General features: G+C 42.3%; 2 protein-coding genes across 2 annotated transcripts; one reads left to right on the top strand and one right to left on the bottom strand.

The window, feature by feature from the left end:
- The first annotated feature begins 1,808 nt into the window (after positions 1 to 1,808).
- On the top strand, positions 1,809 to 12,160 carry si:dkey-195m11.11 (uncharacterized). Its single transcript, XM_058403928.1, has 8 exons — positions 1,809 to 1,957; positions 2,490 to 2,543; positions 3,993 to 4,301; positions 4,923 to 5,237; positions 5,319 to 5,627; positions 6,377 to 6,495; positions 6,573 to 6,750; positions 9,951 to 12,160. Exons 1-8 carry the CDS (start codon positions 1,936 to 1,938, stop codon positions 10,052 to 10,054), a joined length of 1,410 nt encoding a protein of 469 aa, XP_058259911.1. The 5' UTR covers positions 1,809 to 1,935; the 3' UTR covers positions 10,055 to 12,160.
- Positions 11,343 to 15,921, bottom strand: LOC131362136 (keratin, type II cytoskeletal 8-like). The gene is made up of 9 exons (XM_058403926.1): positions 15,152 to 15,921; positions 13,745 to 13,953; positions 13,597 to 13,657; positions 13,412 to 13,507; positions 13,160 to 13,324; positions 12,950 to 13,075; positions 12,644 to 12,864; positions 12,495 to 12,553; positions 11,343 to 12,406 (listed from the first exon to the last, which is right to left on the bottom strand). The coding sequence occupies exons 1-9, from the start codon at positions 15,647 to 15,649 to the stop codon at positions 12,186 to 12,188; spliced, it is 1,656 nt and encodes a 551-aa protein (XP_058259909.1). The 5' UTR covers positions 15,650 to 15,921; the 3' UTR covers positions 11,343 to 12,185.
- Between the last annotated feature and the right edge of the window lie 9,112 nt (positions 15,922 to 25,033).

The raw sequence follows: 25,033 nt of genomic DNA, 5'->3' as shown, positions 1-25,033 counted from the left end.
TGTCTCATTAACCTGACGAGAGAATAAAAGAGAGAGACTGATGAGGAAACTGCTTTAATGCCAGAAAAGCAGTCCTTTAACGACTTCTTTCACCAACGTTTCGTAACATTAAATGTAATGATAAACGGATAAAAAGTGTCATTCTTCATAAAGAAATGAAACTTTCTAGATATTCCGTTATCGCCGGCGGATTGCTATAGTATCAGTGAAATAAAGCACTCTGCATTTGTAGGAAACTAATCTACACACAGAGTCTTTATTACACCCAAATCCTTTAAGGTCCCCAAACCCACCCTGCTCCAGGGGCGCTGCATCATGGCTGACCCCATGCTCCGACCCCAACCCACAAGGATGGGATATGTGAAGAAAGAACTTCACTGTGCAGTAATGTATATGTGACAAATACAGACAACTTACTGACTTGATAACGTGAGGAACTCTGACTCGGGTCATGTCACAGAGTTTCAGTTTGAAATAATTTCACGAACAAAAATGTTTGTGCAAGCTGAAAACCCCCAGGCTTCTGAAACTCCATCTGTGCAATCGGTTACTTTCCAGCTCTGACTGAATTTCCACACCGCTCTTGTTCAACTTCCCCGTGTTGTTGCTGCATCACAGAAATCACAGGCTCCTGCCACAGAGCAGCGCAATAGGCCGGGGTCAGAAAATGACCTGCTTTATCTGGCCACGGTGAAAACTTTTAATTTTCTGAGATCACTTTGGAAGTTAAAGTTAGTTAAATTGATATAGTGAGACCTACCACAGGATATGATTCCAAAAGGAAGAAAAAGCCTTCAAGAGGAGTGCTGTTTTATTTTATTAACTTATATTACAGTTAAGGAGTTCATCCTGCATTGAAGGAGCTAATCACCATGCTGAGAAGAGGAACAGCTGCAGGAACTGACCCAGATGCAGGAGAAGTAACCCAGATGCTGGAGCGAGCTGAACGCCAATGAAGGGGGCGGGGCTTCTTCTGCTTGGCCAGGATAGCAGCCTTGATAACAGCTTGAACTCTTTCTGAGTGTTTTAGGAAACATTTATTGATTTATAATCCCACTCTCAGTGTTTATAATGATTTATAATCCCACTCTCAGTGTTTATAATGATTTATAATCCCACTCTCAGTGTTTATAATGATTTATAATCCCACTCTCAGTGTTTATAATGATTTATAATCCCACTCTCAGTGTTTATAATGATTTATAATCCCACTCTCAGTGTTTATAATGATTTATAATCCCACTCTCAGTGTTTATAATGATTTATAATCCCACTCTCAGTGTTTATAATGATTTATAATCCCACTCTCAGTGTTTATAATGATTTATAATCCCACTCTCAGTGTTTATAATGATTTATAATCCCACTCTCAGTGTTTATAATGATTTATAATCCCACTCTCAGTGTTTATAATGATTTATAATCCCACTCTCAGTGTTTATAATGATTTATAATCCCACTCTCAGTGTTTATAATGCTTTATCACCACCATCCTCATCCTCATTATGGCCATCATCATCACCACCACCACCATCATCATCATCATAATCATCATCATCACCACCACCACCATCCTCATCCTCATTATGGCCATCATCACCACCATCATCATCACCACCACCATGATGATGATCAGCATCATCATCATCATCATTCTTCTTCTTCTGACTGTTGACATATCTATACACTTTTTCTACACTAACCTCAAAATCATTTTACAAACCTGCCTTCACGTTCTTATCGTATCGACACAGCTTTTTAAAATCCCTGTACACGCTGTACGCTGGATTGGAGAAGCGATTGTGACACAAACATCAAACATATCTGAGGTAAACACTTCCACCTGAGAGAAGTTTCAGGAACTGAGCAAGCAGCTGTGTGGAAATCTCTCTCTACACTTTCACGTCTCGAACCTTCACGACTTCAGCAGGCAGAATGAAGCTCCACACGCTCGCGGGTAAATATGCTTATTATTAAATATTAGTTTATTTAAAAAAGAATTTAAAAAATTTTATTATTAAAAAAAATTAAGTGATTTTTTTATTATAATTTTTTAAATGTTTTCAAGTCATTTCAAGAAAATATTAAAAAATGTATAATAAAATTTTTGGACGATTTTTTACATTCTTGGAAATATTTTAAAAACATTTATAACAAAAATAAATCACTTAACTTTAAAAAAAAATGTTTAGGAATTTTGAAAATAAAAATAAAATAAAAATGTATAATAAAAATAATCACTTTTTTTTCATTTCTAAATTTATTTAAGAATTTGTACTTTTTTAAAAATCACTCAACATTTTTTAAGTATAAAAAATATATAATAAAATATAAAATATTTTATAATATGATTATAAAATAATAATTCTTCAATAATTCTTCAATAATTTTTCTTCACTTGGAAATTAAATATTTTCCTGTTAATATCATTGTTAATAACAAGTTTTGGGTTGTGTGTGTGAACCTTCTGTCCTTCTCTCACCTCCCAGTGCTGTGGTCAGTGTGTTGGTGCATGTTTGCTGTTCAGAGGGTCGAGTCTAAGGGTGAGTTGACCATCAACAACCTTAACAACTGTTTCCATGCGTCTCCACAGGAGTACATTTTAATCACAGCGATGCTGAGTTCTGGACTCTGATTGGCAGATCAGGTGTTGATGAATTCTCTCTAACAGCAGCTCTGACCATACAGCAGCTTCTAATACCTTAGTTTCCATAGCAACAGTTCATTCACAGAGATGCTCTGCTAAAAATAAACAGATTTTGAAGAACTTTTTCTGTAAGGGGACATGTGTGTGTGTGTGTGTGTATGTGTGTGTGTGTGTGTGTGTGTGTGTGTATGTGTGTATGTGTGTGTGTGTGTGTATGTGTGTGTGTGTGTGTGTGTGTGTGTGTGTGTATGTGTGTGTGTGTGTGTGTGTGTGTATGTGTGTATGTGTGTGTGTGTGTGTATGTGTGTGTATGTGTGTGTGTGTGTGTGTGTGTGTGTGTATGTGTGTATGTGTGTGTGTGTGTGTGTGTGTGTGTGTGTGTGTGGAAGGAGACTCCAGTGTCAGCACTGTGGAACAGTCAGAGGTGAAGCTGGAACATCTTCAGGACAGAGGAGTTTTTTGGGATTGATTAAAATGTTGTGGTTTGATTTAACTCACAGAGAGAGAATGAAGAGAGCCTGGTGAGGGAGCGAGTGATTATAGCAGCTAGAAAAGTTTGATGTTTCATATTTTAATAAGTAATAAGTACAGTTTTGCTGTTTAGTGAGAGGAATTATGTGAAATAATCAGCTTTAGTGTGAAGAAAATACACAGATCACTGCTGACGTTCACAACAGTACAACTCTACATCCAGACGCAAAAGGTGAAGGATACATCTGGAGACAGGATCTTTACAGCAGATGAATTTCATGTGCAGAAGTTCTTCAGATCGAGGAATAAAGAGCTCGGCTGCGAGATTGTGTTTGAGTGATGTAACTCATATTCCTGCCAGCTCAACTTCCTGTTGAATGGAGTGTATGAACGTCTGTCTAATGTCTAGTGAGTTCACAGACGTGTTTAGGTAAAAACCTCGGCCTCGCTAACCGCATGTTGAAGGAACTTCACGTGACAAGCTGAACCACGTGTTTGTCATCTTGCATACGTGATGTCCACTTTTCTTAGGGATCAGGTCAGAACTCTCTGGTGCTGAAGAAACAGGAGAAGAACTAATCTCTCTCTCTCTCTCTCTCTCACACACACACACACACACACACATCCTTTTCACTTTTAAATTAAATTTACATAGGCATAGGCATAGATAGATAGATAGATAGATAGATAGATAGATAGATAGATAGATAGACAGACAGACAGACAGACAGACAGACAGACAGACAGACAGACAGAGGGGAAATGTGTGGGAATGTTAGTATCCTCTGTGTGCTTGTGTAGAAATGACACTAGATCCCCCCCCTCTCTTTATCTCTCTCTCACTCTCTCTGTCTCTCTCTCTCTCCTCTCCCAGAGCTTCTTCCAGCTCCGACTCTTTCTTTTAATCCCCGTGTGAACCAGAGCGCCATCCTGTTGTACTCTGACATCAGTCTTCAATGCACAATTCCAAACAATGTGAGGATGCCTGTAGAGATTCACCTCACTCACGCTGAGAACGCAAACTATTCATCTTCCATCCAGTCCAGGACCACTTGGAGCCTCCGTGTGGTGGATTTCGAGTTCCAGATGAAGCCTGACAATGAGACGGCTTTCATCTGCTGGTACAGACACATCCGGTCCGAAGGGTGGTCTAATTTCAGCGCGAGCCTCAATGTCATCATCGGTGAGTAAGGAGCATTATCTGGGAAATGAGACTCAGGCGAGGTCTGAATAGAAGTTAGTCAAGAAATCATTATCTATCAGAAGGCAATGGGTTCGTCAGGTCGATGTCATAGCAGAGATTCCAGGATCAGGTCTTCAGCAGCCTTTATTCTGAGGCAGATAAAAAGCCAACTGATTCTTCAGCATTTATCAGCTTCAACAAAACTTCCTCAAGGCCTCAGATAAGGGCAAAGCAGGAAATGAAGAAACAGCCTTTTCTGTCATTGAAGTGGCCTCCAGAGGCTCTAAAAACAACCCTCAGGACCAAGAACCTAAAAGAATTGAATGAACCACTGCCACTACGTCTGTTGATTATTTATGTAGCAGTCAAATGGACAGACTACATTCAGACTAAGTTCAGATTTAAAAATGAAGAGGCTTGTTATATTTGGTTTGTGGAACCAAATATAAACATATCTATATGTATAAGCTTGTGGGTTTTATTTGGATACTTGTTTTTATACAAATCTACATAGGGTTAGGGTAGGTTTAGGATCAGGGTTAGGTTAGGGTGGTTAGAACATCTCACAACATCTTACAAGCTGCTTAAAAACATCTCACTTTCTGCTCCTCTGTCTTCTAGCGGGTCTGTCCGACCCTTTAATGTTTCTTATTCCTCCTGCATTTCCTGTGGGGGTGAAGTACATCGCGCAGTGTGAGACGCCAACGAAAGGATACGAAAACACCACACTGAAGTTGTACGACCGTCTCCTTCCCATCCGCCCCGGCAAGGAGGCCTTCGAGTACATCGGATTACGAGTTCTCCTTCCTGGAGACTGGGGAGCCTCAGTCTATCGAACAAATGCCGGAGAAACATACGAGTTTATCTGTGAAATGGAAGTGTTCGTCAACGGGAGAGCCTTGCGATCCAGATCCAAAATCCTTACAGCCATGCCAGGTACCAGTTAAGCTCCAAATCACACACTGAAGTCAGACTAATCACTACTGTCTCTCTAACACAAGTGCTCTGTTACTCCAGAGGAGCTCCCAGTTCGTCTGATTCCCCAAAATTCAGATTCGGGGAGCTGTTACGGATATGCCTTCCTCAGAGTGAGAGATGACTGGAGACCCTTGTGTTTTAGTTCCACACTCCAAAACACTGCAGAAGTGGCGAAGGTCATCTGCAGAGAGCTAGGCTGTGGATCTGTGCTGGACCACAAGATGCTTAGCACTAAATCTCCAGACACGATAGGAACACCCAACTGCACAGGAAACGAGAAGAAGATTGCAGAGTGTCCCCTAGTTTCATATGACTGTAACCAAGGAACACTCAGCGTCATCTGCTCAGGTCAGACACACACCAGGGCACTCTTGGACCGATCTTTAAGATCTCAGGCAGATGTTCATACGTTCAAACTCAGCGCTAGAAGAAATGTTTTCATTATGCTAGTTTTGCCTCCGAAGGTTACAACCTGCGTTTGTGTCGCTGGAATTTCATATAAATAAAATTGTACAGACACTAACCCCGCCCCTGCCCCCACCCAATACCCTCACTGTAACCCCACCCACTACCCTCACGTCCTCATTTGAATCAAGTTGTTTAGATTTTTACTAGTCAATGCTGAAATTGTGGTTTTGCCAAAATATGCTAAAATGTTTCCTTAATCCAGATTTTGTCCCAAATTTCACAACATGAGTTTCTGGAACTTCACTAATCTGTTTGATTTCATACAAATTCATTTTTTCAGGGGATAATGTACATACACTAACCCCGCCCCCAGCCCTAACCATGTTTAACACTGATTAGCCTCTTAGGAAGATGTTTAACTTTATTGTCTTTACCAAAAAACGTTCTTTAATACAATTACTTTTATTCAGTTGATATTAAATAAAGTAAGAAAAGACCTAGACGTTAACGAGGTCCCAAATGTCTCATAAAAGCAAAAATGTTCATTTTTATGCTAGTTTTCTTTCTTTTGGTTTCAGATATTCAGTCTCTTGATTTTCCTGTAACATTGCTTAATGTAATTCTTTTGTATGTTCAAAACAAAATAACATCTCAATACTTTCTGAATTGTTGCTCCTGCTGTGTGCTAGCGAGTCTAAGTCCTCCGAAGCTGTCTCTGTCCGAACGCGGTGCTGATTCGCTGGCCTACATCAGGACCGAAGAGTCTGTGACCTTCAGATGCATTTTTGAGTCACCTGTAGATCATTCAGTTAGTCGCTTTTCCTAACAGCATTTTATTCTCTCTCTGTATTTACACAGAATAACAAGAACAGATTTCTCTTCCAGGCTTACATTGTCTTCACACACAATGGAGTCGAGAGCTACACCATTAGCGCCCGATCCGGATACGCAGAGAGGTGGTCGTTATCTGAGACGGTGCCCGAGGGAGAGTACGCCTGCTTCGTACGTATGCAAGGATCCACTGTGTACAGGACAGAAAGAAGTAACGTGATAAGCATCTACAGTACGTACCATTTCCTCACTGTTTCCTCACCAGCTGTGTGTCACATGTCAAGTGTCTGCACCATGTTTCAGCCTAATGTCCAAAACAAAAGATCTGGAACTTGACCAAAGCTTCAAGCTCCTCATGATTTTGTTACTAATCTTTGTAAGACACCTCATAAAAGTAATGGCTTGAGTCATCATAGAAGAAGCCTTTATTATCGCCACATGTCCATTACAGCGGAATTATTTTTGGGGTCAGGTCACAGGGGCAGCTATGATACAGCACACTGGGAGCAGATCGGGTTAAGGGCCTTTCTAGGGAAAATTAGAGCTAGTTTAAGTGTTTCAGGAAAAGGTAGGTCTTCATCCATCGTTTGAAGGAGGTCAGTGACTCGGCTGTTCGGACATCTAGGGGAAGTTAATTCCACCACCTCGGTCCCAGAACAGAGAAGAGTCTAGATGTAGACCTACCTCTTACCCTGAGAGATGGTGGACCTGAGGGATCTGAGGGAGTGAAGGTCAGTGTGAGGAGTAATGAGAGCTTTGAGGTAAGATGGTGCTGGTCCATTCTTGGCTTTGTAGGTAAGAGTCAGTGTTTTAAATCTGATGCAGCTACAGGAAGCCAGTGGAGCAGAGTGGTGGTGTGGGAGAACATAGGCAGGTTGAAAACCTAACAACTTGTGTTCAGAGGTAGACCTGCCAGTAGAGAGTTGCAGTAGTCCAGTCTCAAAATGACCAGAAACAAGCACTTGAGTAGCCTGTGTGGATAGAAACGGTCAAATCCTTCTGATGCTGTACAGAAGAAACAGACATGAGCGTGTCACGTTAGTAACATGGGAGGAAAAGGACAATTGGTTGTCCATGGTTACCCCGAGGTTGTGAGATGTGGCCGAAAGAGAGATCATGGAGTAGTGACATGCTGAAGCTAAATGTGGCCGTGAGCATGTTGCACCACGCCCAAAAAAAGCAGTATTTTAAATATCCATGTTGAGAACTTTATGAGATTAATATTTTGCTCCACCCGCTGCAACTGAACAAATCAAAACATTACGCAAGTCCAGACTTCATTTTCTGGGAAAGGCAATATCCTCTCTCAGATACTGATAAACAGTACATTTACACACAAAGCTCAGATTTCACATGCTGATATTTGATCATTATTAAATTGCAAAGTGAACGCTGAACGCTGAAGTCTCGGGCTCTGAAGGTCAGATAATCTGCACCAGCTCAAGATTCAAGAAGCTTTATTGTCATTTCAACCAGTGGTGTAAAGTAATGAAGTAAAATTACTTTGTTTCAGTACTTAAGTATTTTTTGAGAGTTTTTATATTTCTGTCAACTTTTACTTTTACTTCACTACTTTTTTGAAACAAATTCTATACTTTTACTCCGATACATTTTCTGTTTGGCATTTTCGTTACTTACTACAAAAAAACCTGTATCCAAATTTGCGGTAAAGGAAGATTGTGGTTAATGATGACTTTGTCCACATGAAAACGCATAACGCCCTGTTAAGTGCTGTCAGGAGCCTAGCCAATCAGAAGCCCTGTTAAGTGCTGTCAGGAGCCTAGCCAATCAGAAGCCCTGTTAAGTGCTGTCAGGAGCCTAGCCAATCAGAAGCCCTGTTAAGTGCTGTCAGGAGCCTAGCCAATCAGAAGCTGTCAGGAGCCTAGCCAATCAGAAGCTGTCAGGAGCCTAGCCAATCAGAAGCCCTGTTAAGTGCTGTCAGGAGCCTAGCCAATCAGAAGCCCTGTTAAGTGCTGTCAGGAGCCTAGCCAATCAGAAGCTGTCAGGAGCCTAGCCAATCAGAAGCCCTGTTAAGTGCTGTCAGGAGCCTAGCCAATCAGAAGCCTAGACAAAACTTTATTACCGGTTCCGGTAGTTTAACAACAATGGCGCGTCGCGTGAAAGCGATGCCCTTGACGTGAAAATTTCATTATAGACTGTAGAAGTCGGACCGGGTCTCGTCCAAAACCGCCATCGCTCTGTGTGTTGTGGGAGTTCTGTATGCAGCAGCAGTGAGCTCCGTATTACATTCCGGCCCTCTGTTCATGAGTAACTGTGTGTGTGTGTGTGTGTGTGTGTGTGTGTATGTGTGTGTGTGTGTGTGTGTGTGTGTGTGTGTGTGCACGCATGGAAAAGTCCAGTAAACAACATTAACACAGTCAGTAGTTTACGTAAGTCTGCTATTGCACAAAATATCTTCATAAACAAAGCTGACGTCAAATCAAGGAGACCGGCTCACAGACAATGAGGTCAGTTCATCAGAATCTCCGTTCCCCCTGTCCACACAACACCACTGAAAATGGAGCTCTGGAAAATCTTCACTTTGGAAGGAGTTTTCCAAAAGCTCCGTTTTCAGCGTCTCCATGGTCCCTCTGTAGAAGGTGGTCAGGATGGGGGGAGGGAGATGGGCTTTCCTCAGCCTCCTCAGGAAGTAGAGACGCTGCTGGGCTTTCTTGGTGATGGAGCTGGTGTTGAGTGACCAGGTGAGGTCCTCTGCCAGATAAACACCAAGGAATTTGGTGCTCTTGATGATCTCCACAGAGGAGCCATCGATGAACAATGGAGAGTGGTCACTCTGTGCTCTCCTGAAGTCAACAACCATCTCTTTAGTCTTGTTGACGTTCAGGGACAGTGGCTGTTAGCCGCTGCACCTCCTCTCTGTATGCTGACTCGTCGTTCTTGCTGATGAGACCCACCACGGTCGTGTCATCGGCGGACTTGACGATTTGGTTGGATCTGTGCACAGTCATGAGTCAGCAGAGTGACCAGCAGTGGACTGAGCACACAGCCCTGAGGAGCTCCAGTGCTCAGTGTGGTGGTGCTGGAGATACTGTTCCCGATCCGGACTGACTGGGGTCCCCCAGTATCGCTCATTCTAATAGATGACCGTTTCTATACTGTAGTAACGGCTCCTTCACAGGGACAGCGGCTGCTTAACGTTTTATAGGAGGAGTTTATGCAATATTATGAAAATAATATGAAAGATTCTGAATAAAAGTAAATTCAGGAATGTAAAATAGTTACCTTATCATTTCAGAACATAGGAAAATAATAAATAGTGAAAACCAAACGATTTTTATACTTTCACTAACACTCCGATTCTAATTTCTTGTTTAACAAAACTCTTTTTTTTTTTTTTTAACATTTGTAATGTTTTATATTTATTTGAAGCGCTGTAACGCTCTTCCCCTTGTTCTTCTCATCTTTGTGCAGTTTATGATCCTCCTCCTGCTGGAGCAGTTGCCGGTGGTGTCATCACCACATTCTTTGGTGTGTTGATCCTCATTCTGCTCTGTGTTTATGGACGCAGTTCATAGGACGTCCAGGTCACCGAGCCGCAATACCACATGTCCACCACACGGGGCACTGGAGAGCTGAAACCCTGCATTATAGAAATGAAATGAAGTGAAATGAAAAAATGAAATGAAACAGCCTTTATTTGTCACATATACATTACAGCACAGTGAAATTCCTTCTTCACATATCCCATCCTTGGAGGTTGGGGTCAGAGCACAGGGTCAGCCATGATACGGCACCCCTGGAGCAGAGAGGGTTAAGGGCCTTGCTCAAGGGCCCAACAGAGGCAACTTGGCAGTGCTGGGGCTTGAACCCCTGATCTTCCGGTCAACGACCCAGAGCCTTAACCACTTGAGCCACCACTGCCCAATCACAATGAACCACAATGATCAATACAACATTTATAAATCTGTACATAAAACTTCAGAACTTTTCATATTTAGATTTTTTTTCATATTTAGAAATTTTCTGAACAACAACCACTGCATCTGTTTCAGATAAATCATTAAACCCACACTGACTACAAACTGTAGGTATGGTCAAATATGTTCTTAAAATGAACTATTACAGATTACATTCCAGAATTTTATCAACTTATTCAATAGGAAGTTGCATGAAAAGTCATTTAATTTTATTTTGACTATTTATCTGTTGCACAAACTATCATCACATTGTAAGTCATCATTTTAAATAATTGCATCAACTATTATTATTATTATTATTATTATTATTATTATTATTATTACATTTCAAATGTATAATGCTCTGGATGCTAGATGCTAGTCACACTGTTACTTGTTTATAAGTAAAATCTTTTAAGCACAAGCTGCTTTTGCCTGAAATTTTAATATTTAATATTTTCTGAATTTTTAATTAAATTTAGCAGCTGAACCTGTTTAATAAACTCAAAATGCTGTGTAAAAGAATATTAAACTCTCATGGTTTTCCTACGTCAGTCCATGAAAAGCTAGCTGACATATTTTAAAGTTTAGAGTTGTTTTTATTCTAATGAAATCATTTTCCTGATTGAAGATATCGTAAGAGTTTTATTTTATTGTAAGAATATGTTTGTGGATTATTTCTAATGTGGGAAATGATGAATGCAAGAACGTTGTGGCTGTTTGATTCTATTTTAGTTGCTTGAAAGCATTTGTTTAGTAAAAATGTTTTTTAAGATTTATTTTTTAGCTATAAGGTTTTATTTGTAACTTGTTTTGTTTGTATTTCCTTCCAAAAAACAGTACATTTTGGCTTGTAATTTTGTATTTAAGATGCCAGCATGTAAGCAATGAGAGACACACACAGTAATTATAGATCTCAGATTTATTGCTTTCAGGTTTTGATGGTGTCACAACATTATCTTACAAACAATAAACCTGGTCTTATCGTCTGCTTTTGTTTGCTTTTTTTTGTCTGAGAAAAAAAAGAAGATGAAAACAGATGTGGGACAGCCTGAGAGCGAGGGATTGCAATCCTCGATTGAACTCTAGAAGCAAAGAGGTGGACAAAAGATTGTTTGGTTGGTCAGTATGGTAAGCTAGCAAACAGCTGCCGAATTAGCAAGAGAAAAGGCAGACTGTGTGGAGAGGATCATCATTGGGAACCCACAGGAGATGTGGTTTACATCGAAACAGCTCTGCTCACAGTGGAACGGTGTGCATCTACTGTACAGAATAGCGGCATCGACTCTGTTCAGCACCGGAGACAGGTTAGCGTCGGCTGAAAACATTGATCGCGATGGGAAACGTCTAGAAAATCGCTCACTTACTGTCGCAACCCTGTCCTAACTTTGTATTCAGTGGCTTCAGTTTTAAGAAACAGCTCTGGTGGTTTTAATGGTTATACCTATCGAGTCTTCCTTTACCCCAGAACATATCAGTGCAGAAAATAAAGAACTTTCAGCAGGGTTAAAGAGAATCAAGCATTTCCCTTTACATTCTTCCTGATTTCTTTTGGGACCATATTTCAGAGGGTCACTGATTAACATCTACCCCTGAAGATATCTTTTCTATCAAGTGAGAAAAAAAAAAAAACATTAACAGGTTTCAGAAATTGGTTGGATGGTTGAGGTTGGGCTAATGGCTAACATTTTAGCACCATTGATGTGTTGTTGGTGAAAGGTGCAGGGAAATGATGTCGAGAAGCTTCAGTTTAGTAGCGTTTTGACGAAACAGTTTTGACGGAAGTTCTACTGATGGATGAGCCAGTGCCAAAGCCACCGCCAATGGCACTGCCCATGCCACTGCCCATTCCACCGCCCATGCCACCGCCCATGCCACCGCCCATGCCACCGCCCATGCCACCACCAAACGATCCTCCAAATCCACCTGAAGCTCCACCTCCATAGCCGAATCCAGAGCCGGAGGAGAATCCTGTACAAAAGAGTTTCAGGAAGTCAGGACACAGGAGAACAAACAAATAAATATGAGTAGACTTGGGTCTTGCCTGTAAGATACTTACCGCCACCTCCAGAGGACTGCTGCTGAATGTGGACGGTGGCAGAGACTCCACCAGAGAGTCTGAGAAGAAGAAGAAACACGATCAAAATTAGTTCATTTCAAAAACCTTCAGAAGATCTGACAAATCGCAGAAGACCGAAAGCTGCTTACCTGGACTCCTCTCCCTCCAGGAGTTTCCTGTAGGTGGCGATCTCAATGTCCAGAGCCAGCTTGACGTTCATGAGCTCCTGGTACTCACGCACCTGCCTGGCCATGTCCTGCTTAGCTTTCTGGAGAGCGTCCTCCAGGTCCTTGATGCGGAGCTTGGCGTCCTTCACTGCGATCTCACCACGCTCCTCTGCCTCGGCAATCTGGGCCTCCAGGTTGGCACGCTGAGAAGAAAAAGAAAGAGAGCTAAAGGATCTATGCTAAGACATGGAATCTGTTTGAGACAAAATTAATTTCCTTTGCAGCTACCTGCCCCTTGACGGCCTCAATCTCGTTCTGCAGGCGGGCAATCATTCTGTTCAGCTCAGCGATCTCAGACTTGGTAGAGCGCAGGTCATCACCATAGCTACCAGCGGAGGTCTTCAGCTCTTCAAACTGAAACAGATGTCAAAGGACATCAAATTTCCAAATTCTGGAAGTCCAGAGCAATCAAGAAACACTTTGTAGGAAATCACCTACCTTCTGTTTGTACCATGACTCTGCCTCGGCACGGCTGCGGTTGGCAATGTCCTCGTACTGAGCACGGACTTCATTCACAATGGCATCCATATCCAGGTTCCTGCTGTTGTCCATCTCCACAACGACTGATGTGTCCTTGATCTGAGACTGCAGCTCGCGCAGCTCCTGCAAAGATTCATCCGGGTCAGGTTTTTTTCATAGACAGCAAGACAGTGTACAAAAATAAATGGTGAAAGAATAAAAGTCACTCACAGCCTCGTAGACTGCCCTGAGGAAGTTGATTTCATCCTGGAGAGCATCAACCTTGGCCTCGAGTTCAATCTTGTTCATGTAGGCTGCGTCGACATCCTGAAAAGATCAACAGAGGTCAGTTTGCATTTTCATCCCTGGCTGAGTAACATCTTAAAATGTTTAGTTTTAATAAACAATGTCTGTACCTTCTTCAGGAGGACAAACTCGTTCTCTGCAGCGGCGCGCTTGTTGATCTCGTCCTCATACCTGTGAAGATAGAAGAAGAACATAAATATGGACAACTTTTGGAATATTCCTGCTGACACCATTCATGTTATCCTGGTGTGTCCTTACTTCTTCTTGAAGTCTTCAACAAGAATCTGCATGTTCTTCAGCTCTCCTTCCAGCTTCATCTTCTCATTGCCCAGGCCATCCAGCTGTCTGCGCAGGTTGGCGATGTAGGCCTCGAACATGGCGTCAATGTTGGAGCGGGTGGTGGTCTGGTCCTGCAGGAGGCTCCACTTGGTCTCCAGCATTTTGTTCTGCTGCTCCAGGAAGCGCACCTATGGGAGAATGAGAAGGAAAGAAAGAAAGAAAAAAAAGTATTGTTTGGTTTGTATTCTTTCATTCTCTTAAAACTTTCACTAGCTGCATGTTGGGAAAATGTGTGAAGGAAACGTGTCATTGTGTCGGCTTGTATCGCTCTTTTGTACTTCTCCCTCTTTTATGTTTCCTCCTGGATTATTGTGAGGAATCATAAACGGCCCATGAGTCACATCCCAACCATGAATTTTTCCGCAGGGTGGGGTGAAGGAGGGAGAGGAAGGGAGTGAAAAAGAGTAGACTAACAGGGTGTGTCCATGAGACATGAACCATGATCTTCTGAAGGGAGGGAGAGTCAAAAAAAAAAAAGCCCTCATCGCCTGGGGCGACGCCTAGACCTGCATCGCTGCACAGATGGTAGCATATAACAGATCAAGCAGGCAGGTTTAGCGACCACACCCTCCTGCAGGCGGATGATGGGTCAGGCAGTAATATGAAACACACCCAGGCCACGTAGCCTGACTTTTTACAAGTTGGTGGTGAGTTTCAGAGTGAGACGTGTTTTAATAAATACCGTCTGCTTTAATATTACATTTAGACTTCACGTGCATTTGTAGAAAGCAGCTTTCCTCGAAAAGCATTATGAACTCTGTGCGTGTGTACGTGTGTGTGTGTGCGTGTGTGTGTGTGCGTGTGTGTGTGTGTGTGTAATGTCTACAGCTCAGATAACTCCTGTGAGTCACACTGTTTCCCATAGCCACATAAAATACAGGTGTGTGTGTTTGTGCTCAGAGATATTTAGGCGTGTCCTCTGTCCACACTCTGTCTGTTTGGCTAGCTAACAAACAAGAACACTTCACACACACACACACACACACACACACTGCTATGGTGTTGCTTCATAGCCTACATCCTTACATTCAAAACTTTCTCTCAGACATGTTTGATGGTTATTGGTTCAGCGCTGCAATAAACCTGGATACGATTGGCCGTTGCTTTTTTTTTCTTTTTTTTTTACAGCTGCTAAGTTAAAGTGAAAACAATCGAAAGCCCTTCCCAATGACACGTCAAAGTGCAAAGTTGGAGGAAGTCATTGTGAAAATATTAATGTGATTCAGCAGAAAGAAAAAGTTTTGGTGCTGCTGTAAAATGTGTTATGAAAAGGAGTGAAGAGTGAAACATTAAAAGAGATGAAGGCTGAGTTTGAGAGAGTCTTACCTTGTCGATGAAAGAAGCGAAGCGGTTGTTGAGGGTCTTGATCTGCTCTTTCTCCTGGGTGCGGACGGCCTGGATGCTGGGGTCGATCTCCAGGTTGAGGGGCTGCAGCAGGCTCTGGTTCACTGTCACAGCGGTGATGGGAGGTGGGATGAAACCACCAGAGCTACCACCAAAGCCACCACCGAAGCCACCACCGAGGCCTCCGCCGAGGCCTCCGCCGAGGCCTCCGCCGTAGCCACCACCTAAGCCACCACCAGCACCTCCACCATAGCCTGCACCGCTGCCAAACCCAAGGCCATAGCCTCCACCCATTCCCATAGCACCTCCACCGATGCTGCTGCTGCTGAAGCTGTAGCTGGCACCACCGCCACCCATGCCGCCGCCGAACCCAGAGCCGACACCAGAGCGGCGTGAGCTCGATACTATGCTTATCTTGCTGGATCCTCCAGGGATGGCGTAGGCCGACCTGCTGGAGTAGGATCTGGAGCTTTGATGCATGGTTGGTCTCTGGTTGGTGGAGATGCGGGATAGAGAAAGAGCTTAAGAGCTTGCAGAAGAGCTGAGTGGAGGAGTAGGAGGAGGTCGCTCACAAAGGAGAGTCGAAGTCCCTCTGTGTACTCTTCTGCTGCTGGCTTCTTCCTTTTATACCATCCCACTGCCTGCTGGAGGGGCAGCCCGTTCTCAGACACACCCTACCTGTCAAACAGGTACAGAGTGAGAGTGGAAAGATAAGAAGAGTTACACCCTGCCTCAGGCCTTGCTGCAAGCACAGGCACAGAGAAACACACAGGACAAGCAGAGAAGCGGGATTCCACTTGTACTTTTAGCACATTAAAAAAAAAAAGAGAGAGAGAGAGAGAGAGAAAAAATGGAATGCAGGCGTAAACACATGCCAGTGGGTGGTGCTGCGTCTGCGAGTCTGGTTGGTTGGGTGAAAGTCAGAGCAGCAGCAGAAGGAGAGAATGAGTTCACCCTTTGCTCTGCTCAGTAGGGTGGGGCTGTGCAGCGCTCCTCTTACACTCATGAATGACTTTTTTCCATAGTCTCCGTAAAGCGACTGCAGAAACGCCGTACAAGCGCTAAAATGTTTCCAGACACGCTGATTCACTGAAGACAACTAGCATGAAATATCAGCATGCTGCATCAAAGGAGAGGAAAAAATGTGGCATTATTTTGTTATTTTTTTATATCACAGTGCTTACATTCTCATGCAGTCGTGTCATCTTAATCTCCTCCAGTGATACAGTCAAAATATACACCATAAAAACATTAGTCATCTTCAGAGTGATAAAAACATTAAACTCTTCCAAAGCGTTTCATTGAACACTTTAAGACGTACTCGAGCACTTTCACACTCTTTAAAATCAACATGCCTTAAAATCTTTAGAAAACTAGAGACTTTGCACCATTTTTTCCATTGCATTGCAAAAGCTTTCCATCATCTTTTAGTTATTGTGTTTTGTTATTGATTGCACATTAAACTTCACATATTTATTTTCAATACATTGAGGAAAATCTGGAAAAGTGGTCTATATGTGGATCTATAGCGTGATCACCACACAGTGATCAACGTAAGTGATATAAATATGGAAAATATTTCTATTCACATGGTTCAGCTCTTTGCTGCATGTTCATCATGTGAAATAGGAACACATTTTACCTAACTGGCATGAAATGCAAAAAAAGGCACTTTTATTTATTCTACTTTTCATCCATTTGTGCTGAATACATGGAGAAAAATCTGAAAAAAGCAGCGTGTGATGAATCTGTGGCCTTTGAGTATTATAGGGGTCAATAAACATCCAGTCCCCGGGACTCACATGCAGCTTGTTTTAAGTGATTATATGAGTGACATGAAAACCATGAACGTGAATTCGTCTCTGCAGTCGTGCTTTCACGTTTCTTCACCCTTCCATTTGACTTTTCTTCATCCAGAAGCTTCAGGATGATTGTTGGTGTGACTGCAGCAGCCTCTCATCTGACATGAAGTCATTTCTTCTAGAAAGCAGATGGATTACTGGTGCAGTGTATGAACTGATATCATCATGACGTGGTCTCATGTTCATCTGGACTGGATCTGGACCTGCTCAGATGGTCAGATGGGTGCAGAAGATGGCAGATAACATATTCCAGCCAGCTGCACTGTGGCACTGCATGCAGGTAAAAATGAGGTGGAATTAAAAAGTTGTGAATTTTACACAGCTTTCTGTAAGGGCTGGTCCACACCTGGGCGCAGTTACCTGGGTGTTGATGCATGTTAATACTCAGAAGTATTAAGAAGAGAAATGAGACGTCTTATGATGTCAGTAAAGATGTGAAAGGTCTGAAATGAGAGATTGTGAGTCACTTTTTTTGTGCTCGCATTGTGAAATGTGCGTGATGATGAATGTCTTTGTGTCGAGTCTTCTCTTGCTCTCTTGCTCCTTTTGGCCCAAGAACTTTTTATTTTATGATGAGTAAACACAGAGCTTCAGCGTGAAACTGCGAGTCTCGACTGGTTCCTCGGGTCAGTGTGGAGAGAGTGAGAGAAAGAGTGAGAGAGAGAGAAAGAGAGAGAGAGAGAGAGAGAGAGAGAGCGATGAGATCACATCACACCTGTTCTCCTGCACTCACGTCTGAGAGATAGCTTACACCTTTACACTGAAAACAATCTGGGGGGGGGGGGTCATCATCTGCTGAAATACTAACATGCAAAAAAAACAAAAAACAATAAATATGTGAAGGTCATGTGACTTCGACACGGACATATTGTGTTAGAGAATAATGAAAAATATGTGTTTGTGTGTGTGTGTGTGTGTGTGTGAATTTTTTCCTAATTAGAGCTGCAGTAACCTTCAGGTCGATGAGAGGTCCTTGCAAAGATAGTAAAACAAACAGAGTATTGCTCTATAAGAGCGTGAATGCTGAATAAAGTGTGTTATATTTTTGTTTGAGAATCTATAAAGTATTTCATGAATACTGGGACAGAGACAAATTACAAAACTGATGTGTGTGTGTGTGTGTCTTTGCTGATATTCCGCTAAGAAATAAATGTCTAATATTTTCATATGTTTTAATATTTTATTAGTAGCTAATAGTTGAAATGAAGAGGTCAGTGGATTCATCACAAATCTGCAGAGTTTTTATTAAAGTCCAGATGTAAAGTTCAGATACAAAAAACGAAGGTCAGTTTTCAGATTGTTAGTGACCCTGCTGGAGAACGTTTTCTCAGAGCTTTTAATTGCACATTCACGCTTACCCGAGAGTGAAATGCGGTCGGACCAGGCGTCCATCTCCCAGAGCCGAATTCCTCAGCTACCTGTAGAGCTTTAAGTGACCACACCCATAGCATTCCTCATCATGCACCACTTCAGATGTTTGATTCATGTGTAAATATGCAAGACATGTGAGATGCTTATTGTTCAGCGGGTGAGGAAAATATGCGTAACCATGTTCAAAACTTTTACTGAAAAAGTAAAAGTCTTATAGTTGAGTATCAGCTCAGTCATTAAACAGCTTTTTCATACTTCCATCAAACGGATTTAAAAAATAAAGAGCAGGCCCAAGACATTGACCGTCGTACTGCAAAAAAAATGCTGAGGTAGCACTTCTGCAGAAGCTCAGATGTTCTCATAAATCTTCAACACTAATAACTAATTCCACATGGTCCAGTTTCTCATCTTCATTTCATTGCACTGGATTTGGATTTGGATGAAACATGAAATAACACAAACCCAGTCCAGAAGCATCACTGAGGTCATGGAGAAGGCCAGAAGTTCATTATTCTGTCAGTGAGCACAAACACACAGGAACCTGCACTTTACAAAGGAAAAAGAGCACCAAGGGTACCTTCAGGAGCACACCTTTAACACCTTTAATCTAGAAAGGTTGCATGCAGTGACATTTATTTAGCTTTACTATGAAGGTAATTATGCTCCAATTATGGTGGTTAAGGCTCTGGGTTGTTGACCAGAAGATCAGGGGTTCAAGCCCCAGCACTGCCAAGTTGCCACTGTTGGGCCCTTGAGCAAGGCCCTTAACCCTCTCTGCTCCAGGGGTGCCGTATCATGGCTGACCCTGCGCTCTGACCCCAACCTCCAAGGATGGGATATGTGAAGAAGGAATTTCACTGTGCTGTAATGTATATGTGACAAATAAAGGCTGTTTCTGGAGATTAAATCTGTTCCAAAGGTCAGACACTTTATGGCCAAAAGTTTGTGAACCTTTTCACCTCATATGATGTATTTGTTGAATTTGAAATTCATTCCAAATTTATTCGTTTTACTGTTCTAACAAACTCAATTCTTCTCTTCTCTTCTCTTCTCTTCTCTTCTCTTCTCTTCTCTTCTCTTCTCTTCTCTTCTCCCTTCTCTTCTCTTCTCTTCTTTTCTCTTCTCTTCTCCCTTCTCTTCTCTTCTCTTCTCCCTTCTCTTCTCTTCTCTTCTCTTCTCTTCTCTTCTCTTCTCTTCTCTTCTCCCTTCTGTTCTCTTCTCTTCTCTTCTCTTCTTTTCTCTTCTCTTCTCTTCTCTTCTCTTCTCTTCTCTTCTCTTCTCTTCTCTTCTCTTCTCTTCTTTTCTCTTCTCTTCTCCCTTCTCTTCTCCACTCTTCTCTTCTGGAAGATTCTCCACTAGATGTTGGATTGTGTCTGTGGGGATTAGTGATCATTCAGCTACAAGAGCATTAGTGAGATCAGACTCTAGTGTTGGGATATTGAGGAGACTCTAATTCCAGTTCATGTGCTCAGTGCGGTTGAGTCAGAGTCAGGGCTCTGTGCAGGACTCTCCAGTTCTTCACTCCAACCCTCACCTCCACACCATGTCTTCATGGAGCTGCTTTGTGCACAGGGACATGGTCATGATGCCAGCTGGAGCAGGGTTCGGACTCTGAGTTCCAGTGAAACTGTAAAGCTCCACACACAGAGACCTTCTGTGCTGAATTGTGCAATTTCAACATTGTGAGTTGAAATTGCAAGTATTTGCAAGTAATTGCAAGTATTTATGTATATGGTTAAGATCAGAAGGTTGAGAGTTTGAATCCCAGAACCACCAAGCTGCCAGAGTAATAATGCTGTGGATTTGTTCTGTAAGTGGCACTTGGTCAGGAGTGCACATACTTTTAGTTTTACAGTGTACATATTAAAGGTTCTAATGAAAAGCCCAGGAAAAATGTCAAATCTGCCACGAAGCCTCTGATTGGCTATTAAGTATGCAATACCAGGAACTGCTTTAAGGGGGTACTCTCTAACGTGCAAGTTTATGTTGAGTTAGCATGCAAGAGAACCTGCCTGGAAGCTAGAAAAGAAAGAAAAATCAAGAAAGCTCTAATAAGTCTTAATGCAATAATTTAATAATTAAGGATGAAGCTAAACCACGTGGCAGCTAGCTGAGTGCTGGCGCTAGTTTGGAGTCTGGAGCGTGCGATGTTCATTTTTTAGCTGGTTCTTCGGTTAGCGTAAATTTTCATGCTAGGCTTAGAAAAGTGCACTCTGAGTCTGTGGCGGCAATGCGTTCTAGCCTACATGATGTAACCATGGAAACGGGAGAGCTGGACGTAGCACTGAATCTAGACTGCGGAATACAGTGCTAACACTTTCACACTGTTAGCCTTTATACAGGTAATGACAATAAAGAGTAAAAAAACAGAAGGAATCATCATCTCTACCATCACCTGCAAGCTGCCACGTCTTTTATCCAGTCGCACATGATCCCAGCCCCGAGGCTCACGGCAGAACCGACCAATCATCATGCAGGAATGCGTACATGTCTGTATATGTGCATCATTATGAGGCCCTGTCTCCTGATTGGTGGAGCTCTGTAACCTAATGAAACTCCACTGTGTGTGTGTGTGTGTGTGTGTGTGTGCATTTGCTGGACAGGTTGATTGACAGATGGAGTTGAGTTGTTGCTTTAACTCTCTCAGAGTTTGGCACAGACCCAAAATAACCTGAGGTGAAATAAGTGCATGAAAACATCGTTATTGTATCGCGTTCCTTAACGACAGCAGAAACTGCAGCATTCAGATCGTATTTCATAAGCGAGTAGCATCAAACTGAGCAAATAATCAATTAATTAATCATTGATATTTATTCTGTATTCACTCCTCTCAGCATTATTGCAGGATTTTAATCTAGCACTCATGCAGACTTCAGACACCCATGCTGTTTTATTCTGGACTCTGATTGGTCAGAAGGTGTTGATTCATTCTCTCTAACAGCAGCTCTGTTAGTGGTTGTGTAGCACAGGTTTATATTCATGCACTCATACCTTATCGTTTCCATAGCAACACCTCCGTGTACAGCACAAACTCCACAGACTATAAACAGATTTTAAATGTGTGTAAAAGTTTATGTAACATTTACGGAAAGAGTCTCCAGTTTCAGTGCTTCTGCAGGAATTGGGGATTAAGCTGAATAAAACAGCTGAGGAGGTGCTGTCGCCATGGTAACGTTAACTCAACCCCATCATACCAATCTGCACTTAGTATTTGATCAGATCAGCAACACAGGATTTTTTAATTCTTTACATTAGTTTATTGCTCAGTTATGATTTCTGACAGTGCATTAATGCTGACGTTCATGATTATTATAATCTAATGCAGAAAAATCATCACATGTTCAAATAAAATGTTACCAAAAAAATTCTTTTTGCAAAGATCACATAACTGCAACTGTGACCTGTTCATACATGCTTCAAGAACAGCTTCTGTAAAAGGTTTGGCCACTAAGTCACCCCCACCCCCAAACACACACACACACACACATACACACACATACACACCATACACACACTACCCCCAACCCAAACTCACGCTCACAGACATACATACATATATATATACACACACACACACACACACCCCAAACACACACACATACAAACATATGTACACACACACATACACACACACTAACCCCACCCCATACACACACACATCCCCCTCAACCCCAAACTCACACACACACACCCATCACATTTCTCAACGTTTACACCCTGAGATAGTGCTGTGCGTGTTTGGAATGCTGACTTTAATGAATTTAAAATGCAAAGTGTCTTGAAGTGTGTGTATGTGTGTGTGTTCTTGTGAGGAGGAGCAGAGAAATAGGGCATGCCGGACTCGTTCAGCTGGATCCCGGTCACATGCCTGCACACAACCCTCCGTACTCCAGGGTGTGGTCAGACTCATCAACCTGTAACTAATCTCTCTCACCTGAATATGTGATTCTGTTAGCACACCATCAAACACTCCGTGTCACTCCGAAAGCAATGGCACCCGGTCAGCCAATGAAAACTGGCCATCCGAGTGGCCGAGCCGAGCGGACGTGATTTCTGATTTCGGTGCATGTGCAGACTTGAGTATAAAGGAATTTAAAATAAATAAAACATCATCCACATGAGCCTCGCTGTCCTGGTCTCCATGGAGGAACCACATCACGCACACCTTGTTGATTTCTGCTCATTTTCTAGCTGACGTCCAGACACACCCACACACAGGTGATCTCATTTCGAGTGTCTAAGAGTTTCAAAGAAGTCTGTGACCTGCATTCACTGTATTATTTAGCATTATCTGTTCTGTAGATCTAGCGTAGCGTCACTGGATTACGACACCTCCTGAGAGCTGTGTGGAGAAGCGTGGGTTTGATTGACAAGTGACAAAGATTTCCCTTTCACATGGTCAGGAACTAAAATCGATAGAATGTACACTGGTTGCTAAGCCGAGGTGTTGGTTACCATGGCAACACCTGTCTTATGTAGTAAAGCTTTATGACTAGAGAATGCATGTCAAAACACGTCTCTGACCACAAACCAGACGTCCTTTTATTTCTGGAAGAAATCGTTTCTGGAAGTTCAATCCTGGAGTCACTGTCACTGGCAGAATGGTTTGTCTTTGTAGTCATGGAGACGGATGTTATCTCATGATAGTAGCAGCATGGTGGGTCAGAGGTACAGGAAGGTTCAAAAGTGCAAAATGAAATAATAAACCCGAAAACACAAGGACGATTCAGATGAAGCAGAAAAGTTCAGAATAGTTTGCGAATGGAATTCTTCCCTCTGATTGGACGAGACATGTGTCACACAGGATATACAGGAAGTAGGAAATTGTGTATCTAACTTTATTTCTTGTACATGTGTGGAGTTCTGCCTTCACTTTAAACCATTTTTTATTTTCGATAGTGCAACTTTAAATCTTTTAAAGAAAATAACAAACAAACCCCTTGGGCTGTTGAAGTGGGGGGGGGTGGCCAGGAAACAGCTGGTAGGCAAGGTCACTGAACAGGCAGAAAAAGCATCTCAGTGGATATGGATACAGTGGGAGGTGTGGTGGCAGAGCCAACCTGTTGAAGGACAAATTATGACATACAGTTGGGTGGGGGTAGATCCAAGATGCTGGATCTGCTGTTGAGCCCTCCCGAGGTGTCATGGGCTTAAATCGATTATACACCAAGGACGGGGGGTGCCCATCTGATGACCGGCTGTAACTACCAACCCTTGTACAGTTGAGAGAAGTAGCCAAACCTTGATCTGGTGCTTGAAAGGAGGAGAGAAGGAGAGGAGAAGCGATGCCACTGGCTCACAGTTGATGCAGGGCCGAGAACCTGTAAAGGTGGGCCAGTTGTGATGGTTCCATCGTGTTTTGCATATACATATATATATATATATATATATATATATCTTTATAAGAAAATGGACTTCATTCAGCTCTACTGTGAGAAAGAACGTTCATATGGCATGATTTTTGATATACTGATAGTGTATCATGGCGTAAAGCAGACCTGGGCATTTTCCGGCCCTTTGGACGTCCCTGTCCGGACCCCGTTAAGTCAGTCATAAACATAAATGAACAAGTATTTATTCTGTGCACGCAATACAACTGTGTTGCTTTTATTTGGAAAAGCCTGGAGTTTTATTATTTCCGTATGGACGTGTGTGTGTGTGTCTGAACAGTAACAGGTGATGCTGCACGTAAATGCTGGTCAGATACCCCTAAAAATGTCAGCTCCCGTTATAAAAAGAAAAGTTGATTCCGAATGCTGCGTTTTCAACAAGACATGGACTGCAAAATATTTATTTACAGAAATCAGAGGTAAAGCCGTGTGCTTAGTTACACAGTGGTACACAGGTCGCTGTGTTCAAACATTACAATCTGAATCGCCACTACGTGACCAAACACGAGGAGAAATACAAGAACTTGTCTGATGAAGAGCGCAAAGGAGTCGGAGGCTGTGGCCACGCTGCAAACCCGACAAGGACTTTTTACAAAACTTCCCACACCCAGAGATGCAGCTGTCAAGACAAGTCATGTCATATCTCACAAAATCACTAGAAAAATAGAGTGTTCTCTGCCGGAGAGTTTATTAAGGAGTGTATGGTGGACTCTGCTGCCCTGATATGCCCAGAGAAAAAGGGAGCATTTGAGAACGTCCCCCTCTCTGACACACTGTAATGACAAGGGTTGAGGACATCGCGGGAAATCTGGAGCTTCAGCTGAGGAACAGAGCGGTCAACTTTGACCATTTTTCACCGGCTCTGGATGAGAGCTGAGATTTGAATGAAGTTGAGCAGTTGCTTATCTTTAACATAATGCAAAACATCTTTTCAGTATTTGTGAAGATTAACAAGTTAAAAATAAAATGAAACGGTGATGCAATGATTGCTTTTGTTTTAAACTGTTTATTACTTCTATAGGATTATTTTCCTTTTTGACCTACACAACAATTCATAAATTTACATAAATATTTACAGAATATCCTTATTCCTCTGATTACCAGCAGCAGCTAATCAAAATATATCATTTATTGCTTTTTAGAATAGGAGAAAATTAATGTTGAGCAGAATTAAGTTCAATTTATCGTTGGTTCGGCCCTCCAACACAGTTCATATTTGTTATGTGGCCCCCGGTAGAAAT

Source organism: Hemibagrus wyckioides, linkage group LG11, assembly GCF_019097595.1.
Source record: "Hemibagrus wyckioides isolate EC202008001 linkage group LG11, SWU_Hwy_1.0, whole genome shotgun sequence".
Classification (NCBI taxonomy): Eukaryota; Metazoa; Chordata; class Actinopteri; order Siluriformes; family Bagridae; genus Hemibagrus; species Hemibagrus wyckioides.
Note: the sequence above shows the minus strand (reverse complement) of the source record. Positions and strands in the feature narration are given on the sequence as shown.